This window comes from Lemur catta, chromosome 16, assembly GCF_020740605.2.
Source record: "Lemur catta isolate mLemCat1 chromosome 16, mLemCat1.pri, whole genome shotgun sequence".
NCBI lineage: Eukaryota > Metazoa > Chordata > Mammalia > Primates > Lemuridae > Lemur > Lemur catta.
Genome location: NC_059143.1, coordinates 22,488,579 through 22,512,415, shown reverse-complemented (window position 1 = coordinate 22,512,415; position 23,837 = coordinate 22,488,579). Strand labels below are relative to the sequence as shown.

Below are 23,837 nucleotides of genomic sequence, written 5' to 3'. Positions count from 1 at the left end.
TGTCATTCAAATGAAAAGGATATTGTTCTTTATTGAAAAACATGACTGTATGAGTAGATAAAAAGGTTTAGTTTGAGTCATAAATTCTTAATATTTACATTAGATGAAGGGTATGGAATATGTTTAACATGCTTCTAAAATATTGAGAAATAGTATTGAAACTATTTCTTGAGTTTAAAGGTATTGTTTTGGATTTTCATCTTAACATTTTGGCATCTTATCGCATTTACTTCCACATATTGATTCTTATCAATTAATTTTTTTCACATACTCAACATGTAAAAGATCAAACCAATGAGAACACAAAATATGGTGACGATTTAACAATAGATGTAAAGAGTTCATAATATTTTAATTTAATAACTGCCTATTTTAATCTGCTAGATTTTCTATAACTTATTCAAGTATTCTTATGTGTTATTCTATAGCTAATTTCAGTGAAAGAAAAACTGTTTTTGGTGTTGGTTTAAATATTCAAACATGAGTTCACATGCCTTTATGTCAGGGCAAATGTCTGTTCTTCAAGAGGATATAAAGTAGTTATTAGAAGTGGTATATAAGCACAACTTAATCAACCATATAGTTTCATATGTCCTTTTAAAAATGCTAAGTTTATAAGTATCAATAATTAATTTTAAGTTTTTGCCTTCCCCCACATGCATAGATGACTGTTAAAACTACAGATTATTATGTTTTACCTTACAAATGCTTGTTATGTATATTTTCTACAGTTAACCTGAAGGAGTGCTTTAAATCTGCAAATCTAATTCATTCAAGTGATTCTGATTTCCAAATTTTAGAAGATGGTTCAGTCTATACAACAAATGCTATTCTTTTGTCCTCGGGGAAGAGAAGCTTTACCATATCACTTTCTAACACTGAGAACCAGGAAGAGAAGAAAATATTTGTCCTTTTAGAGCATCAAACAAAGGTATACAAGACTATATAAATGAAGTATAACGTTGTCTTTTCTTTAGGTGTAACTAACATTACCAGGGAAGATGTGGACTCAGAAACGATATGGTATAGTTTGTCTTGAAGAAGAATGAAAACCATGAGATGACTTAACAGTGTTTAAAAGAAAAGAAAAGGGTTGTGAAATCCATTAATACGTTATTACAGGTCCTTCTCATTTGGGATGTAAAAGGAGAGCCTGGGATAAATTATAGCATGAGAACTTGAGATCAGACACAAAAAGCATATCTTGATCTTTACCATGGAATGGATTTCCAAAAAGAAGTTTTGGAACTCTATCTCTGGATAAAGAAAATTTTTTTGTCATGCATCTTAGCATAATTTGTAGTCTTAGGAAATAGATGACAATTTTAGGAGGAGGTTTGGACCACACACATGCTTATTGTGTTGGGACACCCAAGATCAAAATGACTTTTATTCAACCACTGGCCATTCCTCACTGCGGTAGTTTGAGAGTTGTCACCATGTTTTTCTCCTCATTCTGACACAGATGTCTCTGTTGGTCCCCTGGCTCTACCTAGTTGCTGGTGAGTGGAAGATGATTGTGCTAAACTTAGAAGGGCACATACTCACTTATTTTCTTTGCATATCTCTCCTCCCATGTTTTTGCATGGCAATGTGGCAACAATATTTTTTTTGTTTTGTTTTCAGTTTTGCTTCTAGGCTTCCAATTCCATCTCTCTTTCCTCCATTTTTCCACCACATCATTTTCTCAAGAGGATTGCTGTGATAACAGTTAGGGCAGTTATTTCTTCGTAATTTTTTTGCGATGTTGAACGTTTAGTTTCGTTTTCAAGCACTACTATGGTCTTAGACCTCCCCCAGCTAACCCTCATGAGAGGAGAAAGATGTATCAGAGTTCTAATGTTTGAAAATAAAGTAGTCACTGACTTTTTTTTTTTCTGTCTTCTAAATTGAGGTATTGAAGAAAAGGCATTCTAAAGAAAAAGTTCTAAGACGTGGCAAGAGAAGATGGGCTCCTATTCCTTGCTCAATGCTAGAGAATTCCTTGGGTCCTTTCCCACTTTTCCTTCAACAGGTACAGTTTAATTTCTTTCCACTGTGGAGGTCTGTGGTTTCCGTGTTTTAAAAATGTTGCAACTGACTGTGCAGTTATTTAAAAATAGGTGTGTGTGAATATGAGTGAATATGTATATCATATGTTTCAATATGTGAGTATGAATGTATCTGTCTATAACTACATACGCTTCTCGAAGTTTTAGCCATGAAAAGGCCATTTTAAAACTGTCAGATCCATCTAGCAGTCTCAAACACATGGTTCCTTAATGAATTTTCAAATCAGCCAGGGTATCACAGAGCCTGGGCATAGCCTTGAGCAGCAGTTTTGGTACCAGGGACTGGTTTCATGGAAGACAATTTTTCCACGGATGGGGTGGGTGGGTGCCAGGGCGGAGCTCAGGCAGTGATGCCAGTGATGGGGAGAGGCTGTAAATACAGATGAAGCTCGCCAGCCCACTGCTCACCTCCTGCTGTGCTCCTCCCCTCCCCCCCATTTCCTAAGTTTCATGGAAGACAATTTTTCCACGGAAAAGTTTCAGGCAAACTGCGACTTGCGACTCTGCCGCCCAGTCCCTAACAGGTCATGAACCGGTAACCAGTCTGTAGCCCGCAGGTTGGGGACTGCAGACCTAGAAAACCCCAAAATATGTTCCATAATAAAGGATAAAATTGCTGATGAAAGACCAAATGCCATGAAGGAGAAAGACACATAGGCTTTTCTATTGCTCTTCTCAAATCCACATCTGAAATCACACTGGATCCACATTTTTCTCTCTTTTTTCACTTTTAGTGGAAACCCCAACAAGTTTTCTTGCCTTCTTCTGCTGTTAGTGGCTACTACCATTCAGTCTATGACTTGGGTTTTTTTCCCCTCACTTCTGAAAATGGTGAGAGAGAATCCTTTTTTTATATCCCACCAACAAATTTAATGTAGCCAAGAGGACAGCATATTAAAGTTGAGTAAGAAGTTGTCAGAAAATAATTGTGTTAGTCATCCTGATGTAAAGATAAACAAGATCTTACTGTGAGAATAAATACAGCTTGGGAGAAGTTTGCTTTTTGAATCAAGAATCAGAATATCACACATGCCAGAGTATTATTCTATTTCTATTCTCACTTGTATTTTTTTTTTAATCAATTCCTATAATAAGGAAGATGCTGACAACAAAAACTCATTAAAGAAAGTATTTTTCAAGTTTTTGACCTTCGGACAGTACACTTCAAACCCAATGTCTTAAATATTATTTCACATATAATAAAAGCTCTGTTTTTAAAAAAAATTGACAACAGAATAATTTTTCATGCTCAGAATACTTTGTTTTCTAAGACAGGAAAAATCTTAAATGTTTGGTCCATGTAGTTACCATTTAGCCACTGGGAAATTAAGACGCTACATTAATTAACTCATGCCTTGTTCCTGAAATTTCTCAGTTGGGCTTCCTCATTCTATTGCTGTTTTTTTATTTATCCATAATAATAAATTAAAGAGGGCAATTATTTATTATAATAAAATGACAAAGTGATTGCACAAATATACAGATGAAAGTTCTGCTGAAATAATAATTTGTCTTATGTATGTAATATCTACTTTCTAGGTTCAATCTGACACAGCACAGAACTACACCATATACTATTCCATAAAAGGTCCTGGAGTTGACCAAGAACCTAAGAATTTATTTTATGTGGAGAGAGATACTGGAAACCTGTATTGTACTCGTGCTGTAGATCGTGAACAGTACGAATCTTTTGAGGTAAGGCCTAAAGTGTATCTATATTTGTAATGATTAAGCTTGGCTGTTTCATCTCTCCTCTATTCATTTTACCTTTTTCTGTTTTCTGAGTTTGTCACTGATGCTGTAGCTATCTGATAGCACAAAATTGACGTGATGCAAAAAGAATTTTCATAGAATAAATACCATTAGATTCTATTAAATTGTTCCTGGTATTATGGTTTTACTGTTACGCTTTTTTTTAAAGAAAAAAAAAGAGTACCACCTCGAAGAGTAATTACTTAGTTGGCAGAAAAGATCTGTGAACCTCTTTATGGTACAGAGATAGCATAGGAGGTAAAGGAGGTTCAGAAGTTAAATAAACCTCAGTACTTTTGCAATGGGAAAAAGTTAACTTACAGTGAGCAGGTAAGGAGTGTGGACACTGTTTAAGTAAGCTCATTTCCTTTAATCATCTGGTTGACTTACTATGGTGGAATGTGAGTTAATACGTAAGAATTTAGCTTAATGCTGGTTTGATTTCTCAACGGGACGCGGTCATTTTGCTTTACTCAGTTTTAATTATTGTACATCTATTTTGGATGAATTAATTATTCATTGGAAGACCAGATTAATCAAGCTTCTAATAAAGTATTTAGGTTTAGAATTGCTACGACATGGCCTTCTGAGTACCTGTGACGATGTTCTGGTCTTTCTATGATAGTTGTTATGAGAAAAATTAGAATTGAAATTTATACTACAAAGTCAAAGGGAATAAGTTATATTCCACACAAAATTTACAGCCATTCATTTATTCTGTTTCTGACTCCCTCTTTTTAATTAAAAAATTCTTGTGAAAAGACTTATCTCACTATAACCATATGTATGCCTAAAATTCTAATTAGTAGAAAATAAGATAATGTCCCAGTTAACTGCTTCTGGAGAATTTGTATTTATAAAGAATCTAAAGTTAAGAAAGATCCAGAAAGTTGTATTTAAAATCCATGTATTGGACACTTTTAAATAAAACAAAATAAAAAAGTCCTCAAGACTGTTTTGAGAAATAATAATAAAAGCCATTACACTCATCACAGTCATAAGCAACAAAACATCAATGGTGAGGAAACTAAAAGTATCTGTTACTGTATTAGATGAATTTAAACTTAGACTACTGTACTGCACCATGAAATTAGGCACTTCCTTCAGCACTAAAGTTACAGCCACATTCAAAAACCATAACAAATGGTGAGACTTAATGCCAAACAGTCTCCAAACTAAAGCCAAAGCGAGTTTGAACACTTCTCTTATTTTAAAAGATTATTTCCACTTTTCTCTTTATATTACTCTCTTTGCAGATAGTTGCCTTTGCCACAACTCCAGATGGGTATACCCCAGAACTTCCACTGCCCATGGTAATCAAAATAGAGGATGAAAATGATAACTACCCAATTTTTACAGAAACAACCTACATTTTTACAGTATCTGAAAACTGCAGAGTTGGTGAGTACCTATTTTAACAGGATATGGCAACTTAAATGTGTTTCATTTCATAAATTGAGTTTCACCCTCGCCATTGGGAAGCAGAATATCCTGGTAGCAAGAACAAGGGACTCTGGGTTGAATTTTATGCTGCCTTTCACTAACTGTGGGACCCTGGACAAATTCCCTAACCTTGACAAGCCTTAGTTTCTCCACCTGTAAAATGAGTTAGTAATATACCAGATTGTGGTGAGGATTAAATGAAACATAATACACATGGGATGTCAAGCATAGTACCTGAAATATAGGTGTTAATAGATGTTATGTTACCTTCTTGTGAGAGGTCAAATAGTACTTTTAAGAGAACATAGTCCAAAAAGACTGTCTTTGAACAATTGGAGATTTAGTCTTGGAAATATCTATTCATGTTCTATAGTGAATAAATGATTGACAGTATTCTGGGCATCATTGTTAATAAGTCATTGGGAATAACACAAATGGTTTTGCAATCCTGTGAAAATGGTCCATTTTAATTGGAAGTCAGAATGCAGTTTTTGAAACTTCCTCTACAAATGTCTAAGTGAGTCAAGAATTTTTAGAGGAAATTAACTCATATGGTCAATTTCAATATAGGCATACAAATAGAAAAAGGCTAAAGAGTAATTAGAATTCTTTAGACATACAAATGTCATGGAGGGATAATATCAACATTTATAAAAGCAGCCATTAAATGCAGTAAGTATGGGTATGATCACCAAATTCCAAAATGTTAGAACACTACAGTATTTAAAAGGAAGTGATACTTTATGTAGAGATTGGCAAACTTATAAAAGCTATGGCTCTGATATATAATAAAGTGGTCGTCAACTTTTTTGAGGTGGGTGGAAAGGAGTGAGATAAATGGGAGGTTGAAAATGTGAGAGTTTTGGAAATTAAGGATTTCTCCATGTGTAGGTTCTACTGTGGGACAGGTATGCGCAACTGACAAAGATGAGCCTGACACAATGCACACACGCCTGAAGTACTCCATCATTGAGCAGTTGCCAGCGTCACCCACCCTATTCTCCATGCATCCAAAGACAGGTGTGATCACCACAACATCCTCTCAGCTGGACAGAGAGGTAACATAAATATTTATAAATAAAAATTGATTATAACATGGCTATTTAATAGTACTTGTGTATCTCCTGTAGTTGTGTTTTTGAAAAGCATGTTGTGAATCTAGTTGTAAAAAAATTATTATTTTAAGTGTATTCATGGAGGTCGTTAAATAACCTTGGAGTGTGCTAACTTTGAACTATTAATTCATTCTTTCCTGAAGTGTATGTTTTATACAGTCAAATTTCCTAATATTTCTATTAGGTATTAAAAATAACTATCAAATATGAAAAATGAACCTTTTGGAAATATGCAGAAATTTGTTATCCACAGAGAAATAAATGCTTCCATTCTGTCTGTCATCTCTTCGACAATCTCATCTACATTCTCCCCCTTATGTAGATGAAAAGGAAATCTATAGCTCTCTAATCTCCAGCTTGCCATTTTTAATTGACTGCTAGAAGTCTTAATTTGGATGTCTCGTAGGTACTTAAGATGTATTAATAATGAATCTAAAACTTAACTTGTCTTTCCTACTAAACATATTCTTTTCCCATGTTTTCTAGTTAAAATAATATTAATACATTTTTTATTGATAACTTTATGTTGTCACCTTGGAGTCATGTTCTGTAAATTCTGTTTGGTGTCTCCTTTTACTCCCTTAGATCAAATCACTTTCCAAAGCATGTTGACATTACCTCTGAGATTATTTGATAATATATCTATAGTCTGTCTGTTTCCAGATATCCTAAATTAGTAATTCATTCATTTAGTTATTCAATTATTACCTCCTCCACCAACCATTATTCATCTGAATTCTTATAGCAGTTTGTTTTTCCTACTAACTACATTTATAATCCTTAATCTTAAAATATAGTAATAGATGTTTATCATATTTCTTTAATTCTTAAATCATCATATCAGATTAATTTTCTCTCCCTTTTCCTACCCCTCGTGTATTATAGAAGTGTCCCTCCAAATTTCTGGTCTCAGGACCCCTTTACATTCTTAAATATTGATGATGAACTCAAAGATATTTTGCTTATGAGGATTGTATCTATCTATATTTACTATTAGTACTTAGAACAAGAAAAGTTTGAAATATGTATTAATTTACCCATTTAAAATAATGAATGCATTACATGTTAACATAGATAACATTTTTATAAAAAATAAGTACATTTTCCCAAACAATAATTAATGAAAGAGTGGCAGTTATGCATTTTCCCAAATATCTTTAATATCTGGATTAATATAAGACTTGTGGGTTCTCATATCTCTTTCCGCATTTAGTCTGTTATAATCTGTAGTTTTAGCTGAAGTATGTAAAGAAAATCTGACATAATATGAAGTTAGAAAAGAGAGGAGTATTTTGATGGTAATTTCAGATCATTGTGGATGTTCTTTGATAGTACACCAAAGCTTGACAAGTGGTAATTTCCTAAATGTTTTTTGCAATGTGGACTCAAGCTTTATCAATGAACTTTGGTACTTTGTTACATCAAAGTCCATTGGTCTATTTTGTACCATGAGCGGATATTTTACTGACATATGATTTTGTAACATTATGCATTGGTCATTTGGAAAATATTGGTTCACAGCTATGCAGATCCTCCAAATATTGACATATTTCATTAAACAATATAAAAAAATCACCTCTTCACCTTCACTGATATCACAATGGGTGATACAAGTTATCCAAAATTCTCATTTTTGCTTGAAAACTCCAATTTATCATTGACAACAAAGAATTGTTTTCCTTGAAGTGACAGCTTCACTTTGTGTTTGAGAACATGTCTTCCAAATACTCTAGTCTGAATAACCATAGCTGTCTTTCATGTAAAAATGGTGCTCTATGGGAAAAAAAAAAAAAGAAAAAATCTCAATAGCTTGTTTAGTTCACAATGTCAGAGTACTTTTCCTTTGATAGATATTTCTGATAGAATCAGTTGAAAACATTTGACCAATGAAGTTTACCCAATAGTGTTCTCTAGTAACGTTTTGTCCCCACGATTCCAGTTTTCGGATGTTGCCTACAGCCTATTAAGCCCTTCAAACATTAGAATTTCTCTCCCATCTGAAGATTTTACAAGTTAATATTTAGGATAACAAAACTTCATTGCTTTGTTTTCTCAGTCAATCACTTATTTCCAGGAAATCTTATTTCACTACAAACAAAATACATATTCCCTTTTACACATATAGTAAGTAGCATGAAGTTCTTAAAAGTTTCAATAAAAATAAGGCCATTATTTTTAAAATCTATACATGCAGTAGGTTATGAGGGAGGAGTAAATCAAGAAAATTATGTGTGTAAAAAGCACAGAGATAGAAAGAAACTTGAGTTTTATTTTGGGTAATACGTGAGGACAAGAAAGTTTAAAAGGTGATGGAATTAGGGGAAGAAGGTGGCTTTGTAAGAAGGACGAATGTTCTAGGTAGAAGGTTAGGATAGATTTTCACATATTATTTTGTCTTATGAAAAGAGATGAGGAAAGGTAATCATCATCACCATTTTATAGAAGGGGAAACCTAGAAAAAGAGAATTTTGTGACTGCCCAAGATTGCATTTGTTATTTTGGAAGCTGGGTCTAGAACCCAAATCTCCTAATACTTAGCCTAGAAGTCATTATTATGTTGTTTTTAATTCTTCCATATCTCAATCACTTATAATAAATGAAACCGTTATGATGAGAAACACATTTGTTTAAAGTAATGATGAGTGTTCTATAATATTTGATGAACAGAAAGCCCTAAGAGCCGGATTCTATTTTCCTTGGAAAGAAAAATTACATAGTCCCAGACCTTAATTTTCATACATATTTAATGACCTTTTTATAAATGTAAAGTAAATCTTTAAAATCTATATTTTTTCACGAGAGGATATTTCACTTTATTGTTTTGTTAAAATACTGCTATATATTTTTTTAAACATCAAAATGTACTTTGGATAGGAGAGAAAGATTTTGATTCATTACTAGGCAATTTTAAATGCACTTATGGCTGTAGCTCGTCTCTTTCTGTTGAATAAGGATAAAACCAATTGATTCTATATTCTATGAATTGATAGCACTTTAAATTTGAGAAACTACTCAATTTTCATAAATTAATTAAAAATTATGAGTGTGAGGAAGTTATTCTTCTGTACATAGACACCGTGAAATTTAATAATGTAGCCCTTAAACTACTAATGCAAAGAAAATTATAGAATGTAAATTAAAATTTCATTTATAATGTTGCTGCTTTCACTGAATAATTACATTCTTTGTTTTCAGTTTATTGATAAATATCAATTGAAAATAAAAGTACAAGACATGGATGGTCAACATTTTGGTTTGTACACAACTTCTACTTGTATCATTAATATTGGAGACGTGAATGACAACTTGCCAACATTTACCCGCTCTTCTGTAAGTGTGTGATATTAATTAAACGAAAATGTATAGCCCAGTGTTAATTGTTCAGTATGCACTTCTCCATCCATACCTCATGCTTTCAAATGAAGTACCCCGCCCAAGACATAACAGTTCTTTGATATTAGGGTTTAAAATCATGTAAACATAATACTTTGGAAATGAGAAGAATAGGACTTACTTCACACAGTGTTCTTTCTTTGTGAGAGTTATAATACTAATGAGACTTTTGTTTCTTTTTATTATTTTAGTATGTGACATCAGTGGAAGAAAATACAATTGATGTGGAAATCTTACGTGTTACTGTTGAGGATAAAGATTTAGTGAATACTGCTAACTGGAGAGCTAATTATACCATTTTAAAGGGCAATGAAAATGGGAATTTTAAAATTGTAACAGATCCCAAAACCAATGAAGGAGTTCTGTGTGTAGTTAAGGTAAGAATAAACTAGTAAATTAGTTATTTGCTATTTATGATATCATACAATAGCATACTAGAGTTTAATGTAGAGAAAGATATTCTGGTAAATGTAGTAATAAAATAGATATGTAGGTAAATATAAATGCTATGTTTCCATTATATATAATGGAAAGAATATATTCATTTTTGGTAACCTTTTGTCAAGGCATGATTTTAAAATATATTATATTTATGTGTATGTTCAATTACCCAATACCGCTTAACAATTCAAAAGCAAGCACAGCTTTGGTGCCAATGGGATGGTGTGAAACCTTCCTAGCCAGTTCTTTCTGTTTCTGGGTCAAGGAGCCACCACTTATTTACTGAATTCCCCAAATGATGAGTTACTCCTGGTCGGACCCATAGAGAGGCTATTCGTAGGTTTGCTCATCTGTTTTCATTGTATATTACATTCCTAGCATCCAGGTTCAGAATGAGAATCCTCAACCATTCAAAGATTTAAATATTTCTAAAACTTGTTTCTAATACCATCACTCAGCATCTGAGAAGAACCTGCTGCTAATTTGCAAGAAGCCAGAGTTAGCACATAAAGTGTTCTGAGCTCTTTTGGCCCTGGATGAAGTCATAGGCTTATATCTGCTGTGTCTTTCACTAGAACGTGATTCTGTTGTGGGTCTATACAGTTTTCCTTTTGTCCATGTTCACAAGGAGCATGGGTCACAAATGATGAATCTTTTTTCCTTTCAATGATGAAAAGTAGCTGCGGTTTGTGGATTAAATTCTGTTTGAAAACAGCAAAGAAATATCCTTTCAATCTTGTCTCTTTTTTCACCTAACCCTTGCCTCAATCCTTGGTATTCTCAGAAGGAAATTGATCTTTGTGAAGTCCAAGACCTGAAAACATTTCTGTCTTCTAAAACATGGCTTTACTAATTCTCATTACAACTGTGTATCAGGCGAATAAATGAAACCTTTCTCAAACTTGGTACTTCTAGTTTTTAAGAACAGAACTGGAATGGAAGAAACAAACAAACAAAAAAAAAAAAAAAGAAAGAAAGAAAGAAAACATAATGTCCATAGCTTTCTCTTTTTTTGTCCCTCCTCTCTTAAAAGGGGAAAATTTTGCCCACCTTTTCTACCTCAAACCAGATACAAATAATAATTTTATTCATCTCAGGAGGGTAAGACAAGATGTCCTAAAACTTTTGGTGTAGTAAATAACTATTGGTTATTTTATGAACCCCCTGAAAGAGTATCTCATGTATTAACATCCAGGCACCTTTATTATTAATAAATACTTTCCAAAATCTTTATTGGTACCTATTATACTACTTGTCTTAAATTTAGAGTTAGGGAAAAGTATTTGGTCTTTTTTGCTAGTTCCACCTAAATACTGAATCAATGGAAGGATTCCTCCTCCCTCTCCTACCACCAGTTTCTGGATGTATGTTTCATATTCTCATGACTATTTCCAATACAGCACTTGGTATTTCCAAATTTAACAAGTTATATATGCTATTTAGCATTGCCAAATATAAAATGAGTTGATCTGATTTTGAACACATTTGCTTTTGTAGCCATTGAATTATGAAGAAAGGAAACAAGTGATCCTACAAATTGGTGCAGTTAATGAAGCTCCATACTCCAGAGACGCTAGCTCTAGATCAGCCATGAGCACAGCGACAGTCACTGTGAGTGTGAAAAATCAGGATGAGGGCCCTGAGTGTAGCCCTTCAGTGCAAACTGTTCGAATTAGTGAAAATGCACCAGTGGGAACAGCAAGCAGTGGATATAAAGCATATGACCCAGAAACAAGAAGTAGCAGTGACATAAGGTATCTATAATTCTGTTAGAGTTAACTCTAAATGTATTGTGTTTTTCAAATTTATAACTTATTTTGATATGAGTATTATAATTTGGCTTATGAGAATTTTTATTACTTTAATTCATCATTGCTAACAGATACAAGAAATTGAATGATCCAAAAGGGTTGGTCACCATTGATGAAAATTCCGGATCAATCAAAGTTTTCAGAAGCCTAGATAGAGAGGCAGAGTTCATCAAAAATGGCATATATAATATTACAGTTGTTGCATCAGATCGAGGTAAGAACTTTGTTTTTAAGCCAGCTGCATACATCTTCAGCTATATATATCTTCAGTGTTTAAACCAGCACCATACATTTTTAAGCCAGGGGCTATATACACTCTCAGTTTTTTCATTTCTCTCCAGAATGATGTATAAAGTAATTAAAAGTTTTGCTGTAATTTATTAACTCATGTCAGCTTTCTAATAGCATTCTCAGTTTTAAATGTAATTATAAAATAATTTAGTCACAGAAACACTTGAAACCATAATTTATTAAAGTTAAATAATCATTAGAAATTGAGAAAATTACTTTAGTAAAATTAGTTTCAATTTGTCTATTCATTTTTCTTAAAATATTCACTTTGGCAGGAAAGTTCATTACAAGGAGAACACACTTATTGCCACATAATACACTTTTGGAAAACAGCTCTAACTTTTTATGGGAAACTAGGAATATAGTTAGAGGCTAGAATTTTGATTAAAGACATTATAAAAATAAATTGTAGTCACAATTAATAACGTTATAAAATTAGAGACACAAATACTATGAATTTGTATGATCATATAAAATGTAAAATTTTGTTCTGTGCATCCTATAAAGTTGGGAGAAATATGAATATAGTGATTATATATGAGACCCATTTAGTACATAAAATACAATTTTATCATAACTTGAATTTGAACTTTATGTCTTTGTAAAATAAACATGCTAACTATAGTAAGCACAAATTATGCTATAGCTGGAAAATTAGAATTTAGAAATGATTTTGGAAGATGATTTAGGTATTCCATTTCTCTCTAAATTAATGAGAAATGACTCATATCCATTTATTGAATTGGTAAAGTTGTAATCATTACTGGTTTATCTTCAACCAATTGAACACTGTCCTTGAAGGCCTCAGCTGCTCATGTCCCTTTGCCAAGAAATACTTTTTGGTCAAAGGCAAATGAAAAGAAGAAAGATAATATGAAAATAAAATTCATTATTTTTACATTTTTAGTAGCACTTGGAAAATGGTTTATGTGTAGATGAGATAAAAATTGCTGTCTGAAATTAGAGATTTTGGCTGTAATTTCATTCTACATTCTCCTCTGTTGCAGAATAGATAGAATAGTTGAGAGATCAAATATTTTATGGAGTTGAGATGAGGCACTGTTAATTGTCATTGTGGTATTGAATAAAGGTGTAATGGGGCCTTTCCCATTCATTTCTTTGGAAGAGGGTGGGAATCATTGTGTTATCTCCCAGGGAGAGAATTGTGAATCAATAATTCTACATCGTTTTATTTTTTAAACTAAATGAACTGAGATCATACAAAAGTATGACATTTTTTTAAAACTTTTTCTAAAATCTATACTGGCTAATTCATCTGGGCCCTCCCTGCTGCTTCCTAATGAAAATGCTCCCTCCTCCTGAGCACTGTTGTCTTGGGCTGATGCTCACTCCTCACCTTCCTGTGTCTCCACAACACTTGCTGCCTCTTTAAAACTTTCTCTCTCAAGGCTTCCATGTCTAAATTTTCCCACACATTCCTGCTTGCTTTCTGGTTTTACTGCCTTCCCCTCTTCTAAACACAGATTATTTCTTAAGCTATAAGTTCAATTTCTCTTTTCTTCTCAATTTCTTTGTAATCTAAATTCTGTTGACGGTTTCACCCAAGTGTCTCCTCTATATAGTTGAGTTTTAGATTTCTATTTTCATTGTAGTCTAGCTTTTAGGAGGGCGTTACTTTCAACTCTTTTACAACATTTGACTGAAGAGTGCCATGCACATAAAACATGAAACCATAGGTAGTACACCTTATGTGGCTTCATATTTGTAATTAGTAATTCTACCTATGTAGAACTATATTAATAATGGAAGATCAGCATTTTATGCCTATACTCCAAGGAATAAAAGAGTATTTAATTCATCAACAGATGAAAAACAGCTGTGAAACACTGTGAATTAGATGTCTGAGGTCTTAAATGTTCTTCTATACCAGTACTAATCACAGTGTGCAAAAAAAAAAAAAAATTGGAGTTTAATGAGTGAGTAGCACTAAATGTCTGATGGGAGGAAAATTGAAACATTTATCACAGGAGTAGAACAGCAAACACTGTAGATCTCAATTTTTAAAGATAGCACAATTAGCCAGATTTAATAGGTAAGCCATGTGCTTTCAATTGTGTGTGTGGACCCAAAGGGGAAGAAATGTTCAATACATCCAGCAGCACTTAATATATCAATACTTAATTGATACTTTGACTTGGTTTAAAATTCTGAGTCAGTAGTTTCCTTCCCTTGGCATTGTGCAGATATTACTCTGTTATCTTCTGGAATCTCTTCTTGCTGATGCTTATTCCCCTGTCAATCTAGTTATTGTCCCTTTGTAGGTGATATGTCCAGATAGCTTTTATAGTTCCCTAAGTTGAGTTCTACAGTTTTAACTTAATGTATGTACTGTGAATTTATTTTTATTTATCCAGCACTGCAGTCAGAATATACTTTCAATCTGAAGAGCCAAGCTTTTCTTTACTTCTGAAATATTCTCAGCAATTAATCTCTTGAAATATTGCTCCCCTGCCATTCTGTCTGTTCTCTTTTTTAAGAATTCCTATTAGATGAATGTTGCTGTTTTATTTCTACTAGAATTTGAGCTGTCATTTCATTCTTACTTAATTCCTTATCCTTCTTTATGTCTTTGAAGATTCTAGATGTAGCTGTTTCACAGATGTCTTATATAGGGTGAATTAATCTTTTGACTGGTGTTTTTGTTGCCTTTCCTTCTTAACATTAATCTTGCTCACTTGGGAATTTTAATTTGCAGGCTTATATTAAATGGGAGGTGTTTGGTTTGCTCTCTGTTTTGGGTTTTTTCCTCTCTCCCACTCTACCCCATCTTAACTAGCAGTCTTGTAGTTGCCTCCACCTGCTTCTTCTCTGTGGACCCGGTTTAGAACCAATCCTTAACTTGGTGGCCTTGTGCTCCTGACCCATGATGACATATCACAGGCACTATCACAGGTCCAGTCACTGTGCCACAGGTGTCCTGGTTGAGGTTGTGACTGCAGGGCTGTGCCTAGGTCTCCCAGCTTCCCTAGGTTGGCAGCTTCAGATAAGACATAACTAGGCAGTGGGTAACACAGGTTTTTTCATCCTCTTCTCCACCTCTAATGTCCAAGTCTCCTTATTAAGCAGAACAAATAAATGATATAGAGGCAGAACTCCTGGATTTGTGCTGGGCTTTGGACTTCATAATTGCACTACTAATTTGAGGCATAGACCCATGACTGCTGCTTCTTTGAATCCCCCAGATTTTCCAATGCAGTGCCTTGTACAGGGTAGTTATCCAATAAGTTTTTACTGAATATATAGATAGATGAATTATTTCGGCTAAACCCCACAGTGGGTTATTTCAGTTACAGTAATTTTCCACTGCTGGAGTCTTCCACCCTTTGAACATTTCCATGTACTATTTTTGTTGCAATCTTCCAAATATATATCTTCTATTCAATTTCTTTGCTCCAAAACCTCTAAGCTCTCTACTCTGCCTTTCAAAGACCCACAGCCCTTCCCTCCATTGTCGACTTTCATCGATCTACCTTCCCGTTCATTGTCTCCAGATCATGGGTGTGTGTAACATACTCTCCCATCTCCTTGGATTTCCTTGTGCTTTGAAATATACCAGAATTGCCCTTGTTTGTACTCCCTTTCTCCTCTTAAAAATCAGTCAAAACTTACCTCTGTGAAAATGTCTATGTTTATTGTAGTGATCTAGTGAATGAATGAACTCATCTAAATAGCTGTCATTGTTGGTACAACCCTTTTCAAAGTAATAATATTTTTCTCTTAACATTCCCTGAGGACATAGCCTGTGACTGCCTATCATTATATTAATAACTTATAAGTTATAGGCGCTTAATAAATGTTGAAACATTTTTTCAATGTATAATTTCCTTGTGAAAACATAAAACATAAAAAAAGTGTCATTTTCATTTTTCTAGTTGGGCGATCATGTACTGGGACACTGGGAATTATCCTTGAAGATGTGAACGATAACGGCCCAGCCATAACTAAACCCACGGTGACCATCTGCAAACCCGTCATGTCGGCTGCGGAGATCGTTGCTGTTGATCCTGATGAACCCAGGAACGGCCCACCCTTTGACTTCAGTTTGGAGACTTCTGACTCAGAAGTACGGAGAATGTGGAGACTGACAAAAATTAATGGTGTGTGTTTTTAAACACTGCTTTGTCCTTTTCAACATCAAGATGTCTGCAACATTTTTTCCCTAATGAAATAGAAGAATAATTCACTATATGGGAACCACCAATGAAAATGTCTCAGTTTTGGAGTGGTGGGAAGTGGGCTTCTCCAATGTCTGCCCCTCATCCTATGCCAGGATTCCCTTAGGTGTGTGATGAATTCTCATTCCCACTCCAGATACACACACACACACACACACACACACACACACACACACACACGCTCCCTTACTTAGACTAAGTCTAATGCAATCACTTTTAACTTGTGTACCTCCCACCTACATAGATTTTTTGACATAATTTTCTAGGTCATAAGGGAGCCCCCATCTCTTGCAGACTGAGTCTCAAGAAGCAGACTCTGAGATTTGAGGGTACCTCCAAGAGAATGTTTATTAAGGAATTTGCTTGGGATCAATAGCTGTGAAAAGAAGGGAAGCAGGATTGGACAAAAAGCCAAGGGACGCTGCAGTGTGGGTCAAATGACAGCCTCAGCTAACCCCATGGGGAGTCTGAGCTAAAGGGCCCTTCAGAGGGTCCCCAGTGCATCCCCTGTTCTCTCTTATTGCTCAGTCAGTGCGTGTGGGCTGCAAAGAAGGACATGAGCTTTGGCAAGAAGGCACAATCACTGAAGGTGCCAATGACCTCCCAAGCAGCTGGGACAGTAAGTGCTTCATCGCAAGGGGAGATGGTGAACACTACAGTGTCTACCACACTATCCTCCCCTCTGCCACTGTGTTGACTTCTGACCATTTTGTGTGTATTGTGTTCTCCTTGGGATTCTCCCCCAACCTGGTTCCCAGTCTGCAGTTTTGACGTTAGCCCAGAAGGATCTATGGTGATAAGAAAGGCAAAAATGAAAGGGCTTCACTCCATGACCACCACTGCCTCCCTCCCTGCATCAGCTCCTAACTCTTCAGCATGTTCTCCATCTCCCACTCGCACTGCCCGTGGATCATGGGGTCATGGTCTACCGGCTACCATGACTCCAGCACTAGAATGGGGTTTGCCTTTAAAATGCCCTTGAATGTTTTTCAACCCCACACTTTCAGTGAATACGTCTCAATCTCCTATTATGCCAAATTAGAAAGGTTGTGAGAGAATGCAAAGGGACAATGGGATGGCAAAAGATAAACAAGGATCTGCAGAAATAAGGTACTGTGTCTTGGATCCTGCTCTGTGAACTGACAAGATTTTCAGTTTTTGTTTTGTTGAGTTTTTTATTTTTACAATATTCTGGGGTGTGTGGGTTTCAGTGTGGTTATCAATTGTTTTTTTCCTTGGGAATAATTAACCTTATTCTTAGAATTTGCCCTTTCTACTTGGTGTCATAGTATTATTTCTTTTTACATAGTATTGATAAGGTGGTATTTTTTTTTCAATATTTATACTTAGCAAATTAAAAATGTGGCAGCAGTGTGTTGGTCAAAAACTTTGTTATTTTAAAGATTTACTGGTTTGTGTAGTCATCCAAAAGCCTGGAAAACACCAAGTTAAGAAGACCATACCCTAAAGAAGCTTTGAAGTCAGACGGGCTTAGTGTCAAATGCTGGCTCCATCATTTGTTGTTATAGTTATGTCAATCTGAGCATGCTATTTATTTTTATTTTTTGAGTGCCCATTTCCTCATGTGTAAAATGGGATTATTTGAGGGAGTAAATGAGATACTGAATGCAGTAGGCCATGGCATATTATGAATCATAAGTTTTGGTTCTGTCAGTCTTATTATATTGTGGTTTCTCTTAAAGTGAATTTTTAATTCAGTGATTTCTTTACCTGAACATTTAAATCTACCTTTAAAGCTTCAAACACTATAAAAAACAAGAACATCACACTGGGCAGTGAAGTGGGAGAGAGAGATTGTTCTCTGTCATGTGGCAACTACATTTAGAGTAGTTTTATATCTTTAGCTTTTAACTTAAGATTATATTGGCTTTTGGTCTGGATATTTTCTGCCCTCGATGTAAAAAACATTCATCAAAACTCAAGAAAGGTGTATTTGGTCCTAGTGTCCTTTAGAACCAGGAGATGTATTTCCAGCAGTGCAACTCAGGACCTGCTAATATGTTTATGGTCAGCTGTGCTCGAAATTGTCACAATCAGTCTCTGACAATAAGTCACAAGTATTTATGTTTATTTGGCACAATTTAGGAAAACAAAGTAAAAGGAAACATCCAGAATTTCATACTATTACTCTGATGAATTATGTGTACAAGGAAATATACACTGACTGGTTTAATTAAATATTTTAAAGATATGATAAAAAATGATCTCTTAACAAGTCTATTAGTTACGATAGGAAAGATTTTTTTACAACAAACAAAATACATTATTAAAAGAGCCAAAAGACCTTTATATAAGAGACAATACAGACAGACTTTTATATGCAATATGTTTGCAATGGCTATAGATTAGAACTACTCAGTTCATTCACATTTAGAATCTTCTAGTAGTTGTGCCATCCCATCGGCACAACTGCAGTTTTGACATTATCCATATTCCTTTGTAGGGAAGTCTGATAACTATCCGATAATTAATTACACTCAGAAGAAATTGATGACATTCTATAATGCTTGGTTTTATTTATTTATTTTTTTCAGATACAGCAGCACGTCTTTCCTATCAGAATGATCCTCCATTTGGACAATATGTAGTTCCTGTCAAAGTTTCAGATAGACTTGGCCAGTCTAAAGTCACTTCATTGACTGTTACACTATGTAACTGCGTTACGGAAAATGATTGCACATACCGTGTAGGTCCAAGAGTCGGCGGAGGAGAAGTAAAACTTGGAAAGTGGGCTATCCTTGCAATATTGTTGGGCATAGCATTGCTATTTTGTAAGTCCTTTTTTGAATTCAATAATAACCTTTAGAGTAACTTTCAAGAAACATTCTTAGAACCAACACTATTACCTATAGCGGATCATTTGTATATAGCTGTATTTCAATTAAGCACGCACACATATTTAATTTATATATTTTAAGTGCATTTATGTATAGTTCTAGTGTCTTCTCAGCGTGGACATGAAACTCAGTGTGGAAATACAGCACGTGACATGTATTTTAGCGTATCTGTGTAGGGCAGACGTTGCTATCGTATACTGCTTTGACACAAGCAGTCATATTTATGTGCTCTAGAAGACTGTCTTTTAATATACACTTTTTAATTTATGATTTATCTGTGTATTAATCATTGTAAATTCATAGCTTCACATTATTTTATGATAAACTCAAGTAATTTCTTCCTTCCTCCAGGTATCCTGTTTACGTTAATCTGTGGGGCTTCTAGGACGGCCACACAACCAAAAGTGTTTCCTGATGACTTAGCCCAGCAGAACCTAATTGTATCAAACACGGAAGCGCCTGGAGATGACAAAGTGGTAAGAAGTCTGTCTTTTTAAAATGAATACAAAGGATGAATTAGCCTATAATGTGTGTTTCTTCTAAAATTATCTTTTCTGAGAAAAGTTCTTTTGATACCAGGTAACTTTACCATAAAATTTCATCCATCCCATGGAACACATAAAATGACTTCGATTTACATGTGATATATGGTATCTCAATTTGGCCAGATAGTGTTACTTAATAGTGAAAATCCTTTAGCGTGTCATTATTATTTTCTATTTCAGATGTTCCATGGTTTCAATGTTAGGCATGGTCTTTCTTACATATTTAAATTGCTGTTTGTACTATAAAAATGTTTCATTTAATTATGCACAGATCTCCAACATAAGTGTTTTAAATTTTTTTCTGGCAACAGCAATAAAATCAGTACAAGCTTTGATCATCGTGGGAAGAACTTTAATGGATTCTTTCTGTCTCTAATATGGGGGTTAGGAAAGAGCTTGAGGACAGATACATGATGTAGCAGCGCTAGCAAGTGGCCACATGGCTCCAACTTTGTTTACTAGCCCAGTATTTGGAAGAGGAACATGTAAATTCCTTATAAAAAGTGTAATTGATGATGAGGGCAGGAAAGGTTTCTAAAACAAAAGCATGATGGCATCTAGGAAGGGATTGAAAAAAATAAAACAAATAATATTAGAGTTTCCAAAAATACAGCACAGATAATTAGTAGCTAAAGCTTTGGTGTTCTTGTTATTTTCCCTGCCTGACTTATTTGTATTTATTTAGATTGCAAGGATTTATTATTGCAGTTAAGATTTTTATGGCAACTTTATTTTTATTCTTTTTTTTAGTTTTAGTTGAAGGGTAACTGAATTAGATGCTAAATAGAAATACTGATTATTAGGCCGGGCGCGGTGGCTCACGCCTGTAATCCTAGCTCTGGGAGGCCGAGGCGGGTGGATCGCTCGAGGTCAGGAGTTCGAGACCAGCCTGAGCAAGAGTGAGACCCCGTCTCTACTAAAAATAGAAAGAAATTATCTGGCCAACTAAAAATATATATACAAAAAAATTAGCCGGGCATGGTGGCTCATGCCTGTAATCCCAGCTACTCGGGAGGCTGAGGCAGTAGGATCGCTTAAGCCCAGGAGTCTGAGGTTGCTGTGAGCTAGGCTGATGCCACGGCACTCACTCTAGCCGGGGCAACAAAGTGAGACTCTGTCTCAAAAAAAAAAAAAAAAAAAAAAAAAAGAAATACTGATTATTATTTCTGTTTCTGCTCTAGTTAGGTAAAAGGGAGGTTAAACTAAGCAAGGTAAATATATGTGAGACAATAGTGCTGATTTTTGAGGTGTGCAGTGCTAGAAGGACTTAACAACTGAAGTTGTACTCTAAGAATCTTTTAAAGAAGGAATACACATCAGGCTTTCTGATTTACCTCCAAATATTAACCACTTGAAATCTGTGAGTTGCTTCTTATGTTAGATGCTACATTAAATTCTGGGGTTGTAATCGTTAGGTGCTCAGGATTAATATGACAGATTCAGTTCCTGCCCTCAGAGAGCTTACCTTCTAGCATACAAAAAAAAAAACCATGGCGTTATCTGCGTGATGCTGTTCTTTTTTGTTGTTCCTTTCTGTATTTGCCAAATGTGAACTGTTTTCATTCCAGTGTTCCATGAATGCCTTCACAACCCATACTGTGGGCACTTCTGCTCAGGGAATTTGTGGCACCGCAGGATCAGGAGTCAGACATGGAGGGCAGGAGACCATTGAGATGGTGAAAGGAGGGCAGCAGACCTTGGAATCCTGCCAGGGAGCTGGGCACCATCACACCCTGGATCCCTGCAGGGGAGGACACGTGGAGGTGGACAGCTGCAGATACAATTACTCAGAGTGGCACAGTTTCACTCAGCCCCGTCTCGGTGAAGTGAGTTTCGCTAGGCGTCCTACAGAGCTATTTTGATTTCCTTTGAACCTTAGAAATGATCTCAATTTAGTGTTTATTTTGATCTTTATTTTCAATTAATTATGGATCTGCTAATGAGAAAATGATTATTTTTCCTTAATTTCGATTGAGTTATGTTCAGATTTAAGCAGTTATTTAATTTTTCTCATATTTGGTTTGGCTTTTAATGTTCTTACTAAAATAATGTGGGATGATATTTAAATTATTCTCTCACGACTTTGTGCTAATATTTCCCATCTGGCAACCCCTGTCTTAGAAACCAACAGTGCGGTACAAGCCATGCCAGCATGTACCACCGGCGCTGTGCCCACCTGGGAAGATCTGAGCCCACATCCATTTGGGTTCAGTTTAATGGATGCATTTCACTTTTAGATTTAATTTCGAAAGGGGAAGTAATGATGACATAAAATGAACACTTGTATACTTGCTGCCACCTGTGTGACATTTAGAGACATGCTATATACTGAATTTATAGTGTGATTTATGATATAGACCAATCATGTGCATTTTTTATGTGTAGGAATCCATTAGAGGACACACTCTGATTAAAAATTAAACAATGAAAGGTAAATCCAAGCAATCATTTTTATGTTAGTAAGTTTTGGTGTTTAAAATAATAATAATAAAAAATGTTGTGTTTTTCCCCTTGGCAGAGGGTGCATCTGTGTAACCAGGATGACAATCACAAGCATGCGCAAGACTACGTCCTGACGTATAACTATGAAGGAAGAGGGTCGGCGGCTGGGTCTGTAGGTTGTTGCAGTGAACGACAAGAAGAAGATGGACTTGAATTTTTGGATAATTTGGAACCCAAATTTAGGACACTAGCAGAAGCATGCATGAAGAGATGAGTGTGTTCTAATAAGTCTACAAAGCCAGTGGCTTTATCATTTTTTTTTTTTTTTGTAATTACAAAGCAGAATTTTTTTAAAAACAGAAGATGCTATGTTTGGGGCTTTTCTCCCTTTACTTTGGTGGAATCTCTTTGGCCAAATGTACATTTGCAGAGAGACACTGTAAATAAGCACACAAATTTTCAATTTTTATGTAGTTTTTAATTACTTGTCTTCCACCTAAGGAGATACATAAATAGAAAATTTAAGAAAGTCTGCATTGTTGGTTACATTTGGGTATAATAACAACAGCCAATTTATAGTGCAATAAAATGTAGTTAATTCAAGTCTATATTATACAGTGTACTTGAAGTACAAGCTGATAGAAAATCATAGAGACCTAGCTTTAGCATTATTTCCAGTTAACGAATTAATTAATCGTTTGTGTGGTGCTTGAAAACTTTTGTTTTCCTCGATAGTCTGAAGTGTATATATTGCATTCTTGCTATTGTTTTATTCTTATAACACTACCTTCATAATGCAAAGGGAAATTTCTAGCCAGGCATTGACTGTTGTTACAATTCCATTTTGATGAAGTTGTAAAAAAATATTAAGCAGTTTTAGGTTTTATTCTACATCAAATACTGCATTGAATCTACATTTCCTGTTACCTACTTTGTTGGTAAAAGTTAAGTTTAAAAATGCTTTCAGAATGTAGTCTTACTCTTTCAAGTTTTTCCTTGAAATGCCAAATAGTCAGTCTCTCTGTCTCTCTGTCTCTCTGTCTCTCTCTCTTTTCCCTCTCTGTCTTTAAAATTTCTACTTGGGTTGGAGAATCCATATATTTTTAAGAACTTTTGCTCTTTTCTTCTCTCATGAAGTAAATTATTCCTTTTTTGTTTTATGTAAATGTATGTAATCTTGGTTTTTCTTAAAATCAATGTAATGTTAACTTTGTTGTTTCAAATGTCTTGGTGATTGCTGCAGTATCTCCTCAACAAAGAACCTTTAATTTTGCCATTGAAACTGTAGAACTATGTCATGCTTTTAATAGAAGCAACATTCTATGTTAACAAAAGGACTTGTGCCATTAGAATCGGGATGTGGATGCTTAGTATATGATAGCACATTTACAGTTCATATCTTTAATGTAAGGATACAGTTTGTAATTGCAAAACAGCGATGGTTTTGAAATAAGCTTTGAAATACAGGGATCTTGAAAGCTCTCTGGGACAACTATTTT

The 23,837-nt window shown here is 34.8% G+C and overlaps 1 protein-coding gene across 2 annotated transcripts in view; it reads left to right on the top strand.

The window, feature by feature from the left end:
* Window positions 1–22,941, top strand: part of DSC2 (desmocollin 2) — a 31,660-nt gene extending 8,719 nt beyond the window's left edge. The window contains exons 3-17 of one of the 2 annotated variants that reach the window (XM_045527650.1): window positions 732–931; window positions 1,895–2,014; window positions 3,591–3,746; window positions 5,060–5,204; window positions 6,138–6,304; window positions 9,557–9,691; window positions 9,946–10,131; window positions 11,693–11,949; window positions 12,078–12,220; window positions 16,191–16,415; window positions 19,049–19,285; window positions 19,703–19,827; window positions 21,465–21,722; window positions 22,282–22,327; window positions 22,415–22,507. In XM_045527650.1, coding sequence (XP_045383606.1) covers window positions 732–931; window positions 1,895–2,014; window positions 3,591–3,746; window positions 5,060–5,204; window positions 6,138–6,304; window positions 9,557–9,691; window positions 9,946–10,131; window positions 11,693–11,949; window positions 12,078–12,220; window positions 16,191–16,415; window positions 19,049–19,285; window positions 19,703–19,827; window positions 21,465–21,722; window positions 22,282–22,317 — 2,390 coding nt within the window. In that variant the 3' untranslated portion in view covers window positions 22,318–22,327; window positions 22,415–22,507. Of the gene's footprint in view, window positions 1–731; window positions 932–1,894; window positions 2,015–3,590; window positions 3,747–5,059; window positions 5,205–6,137; window positions 6,305–9,556; window positions 9,692–9,945; window positions 10,132–11,692; window positions 11,950–12,077; window positions 12,221–16,190; window positions 16,416–19,048; window positions 19,286–19,702; window positions 19,828–21,464; window positions 21,723–22,281; window positions 22,328–22,414 lie in introns of both variants that reach the window. The other variant, XM_045527649.1, reaches the window with a different exon arrangement.
* Window positions 22,942–23,837: the final 896 nt, after the last annotated feature.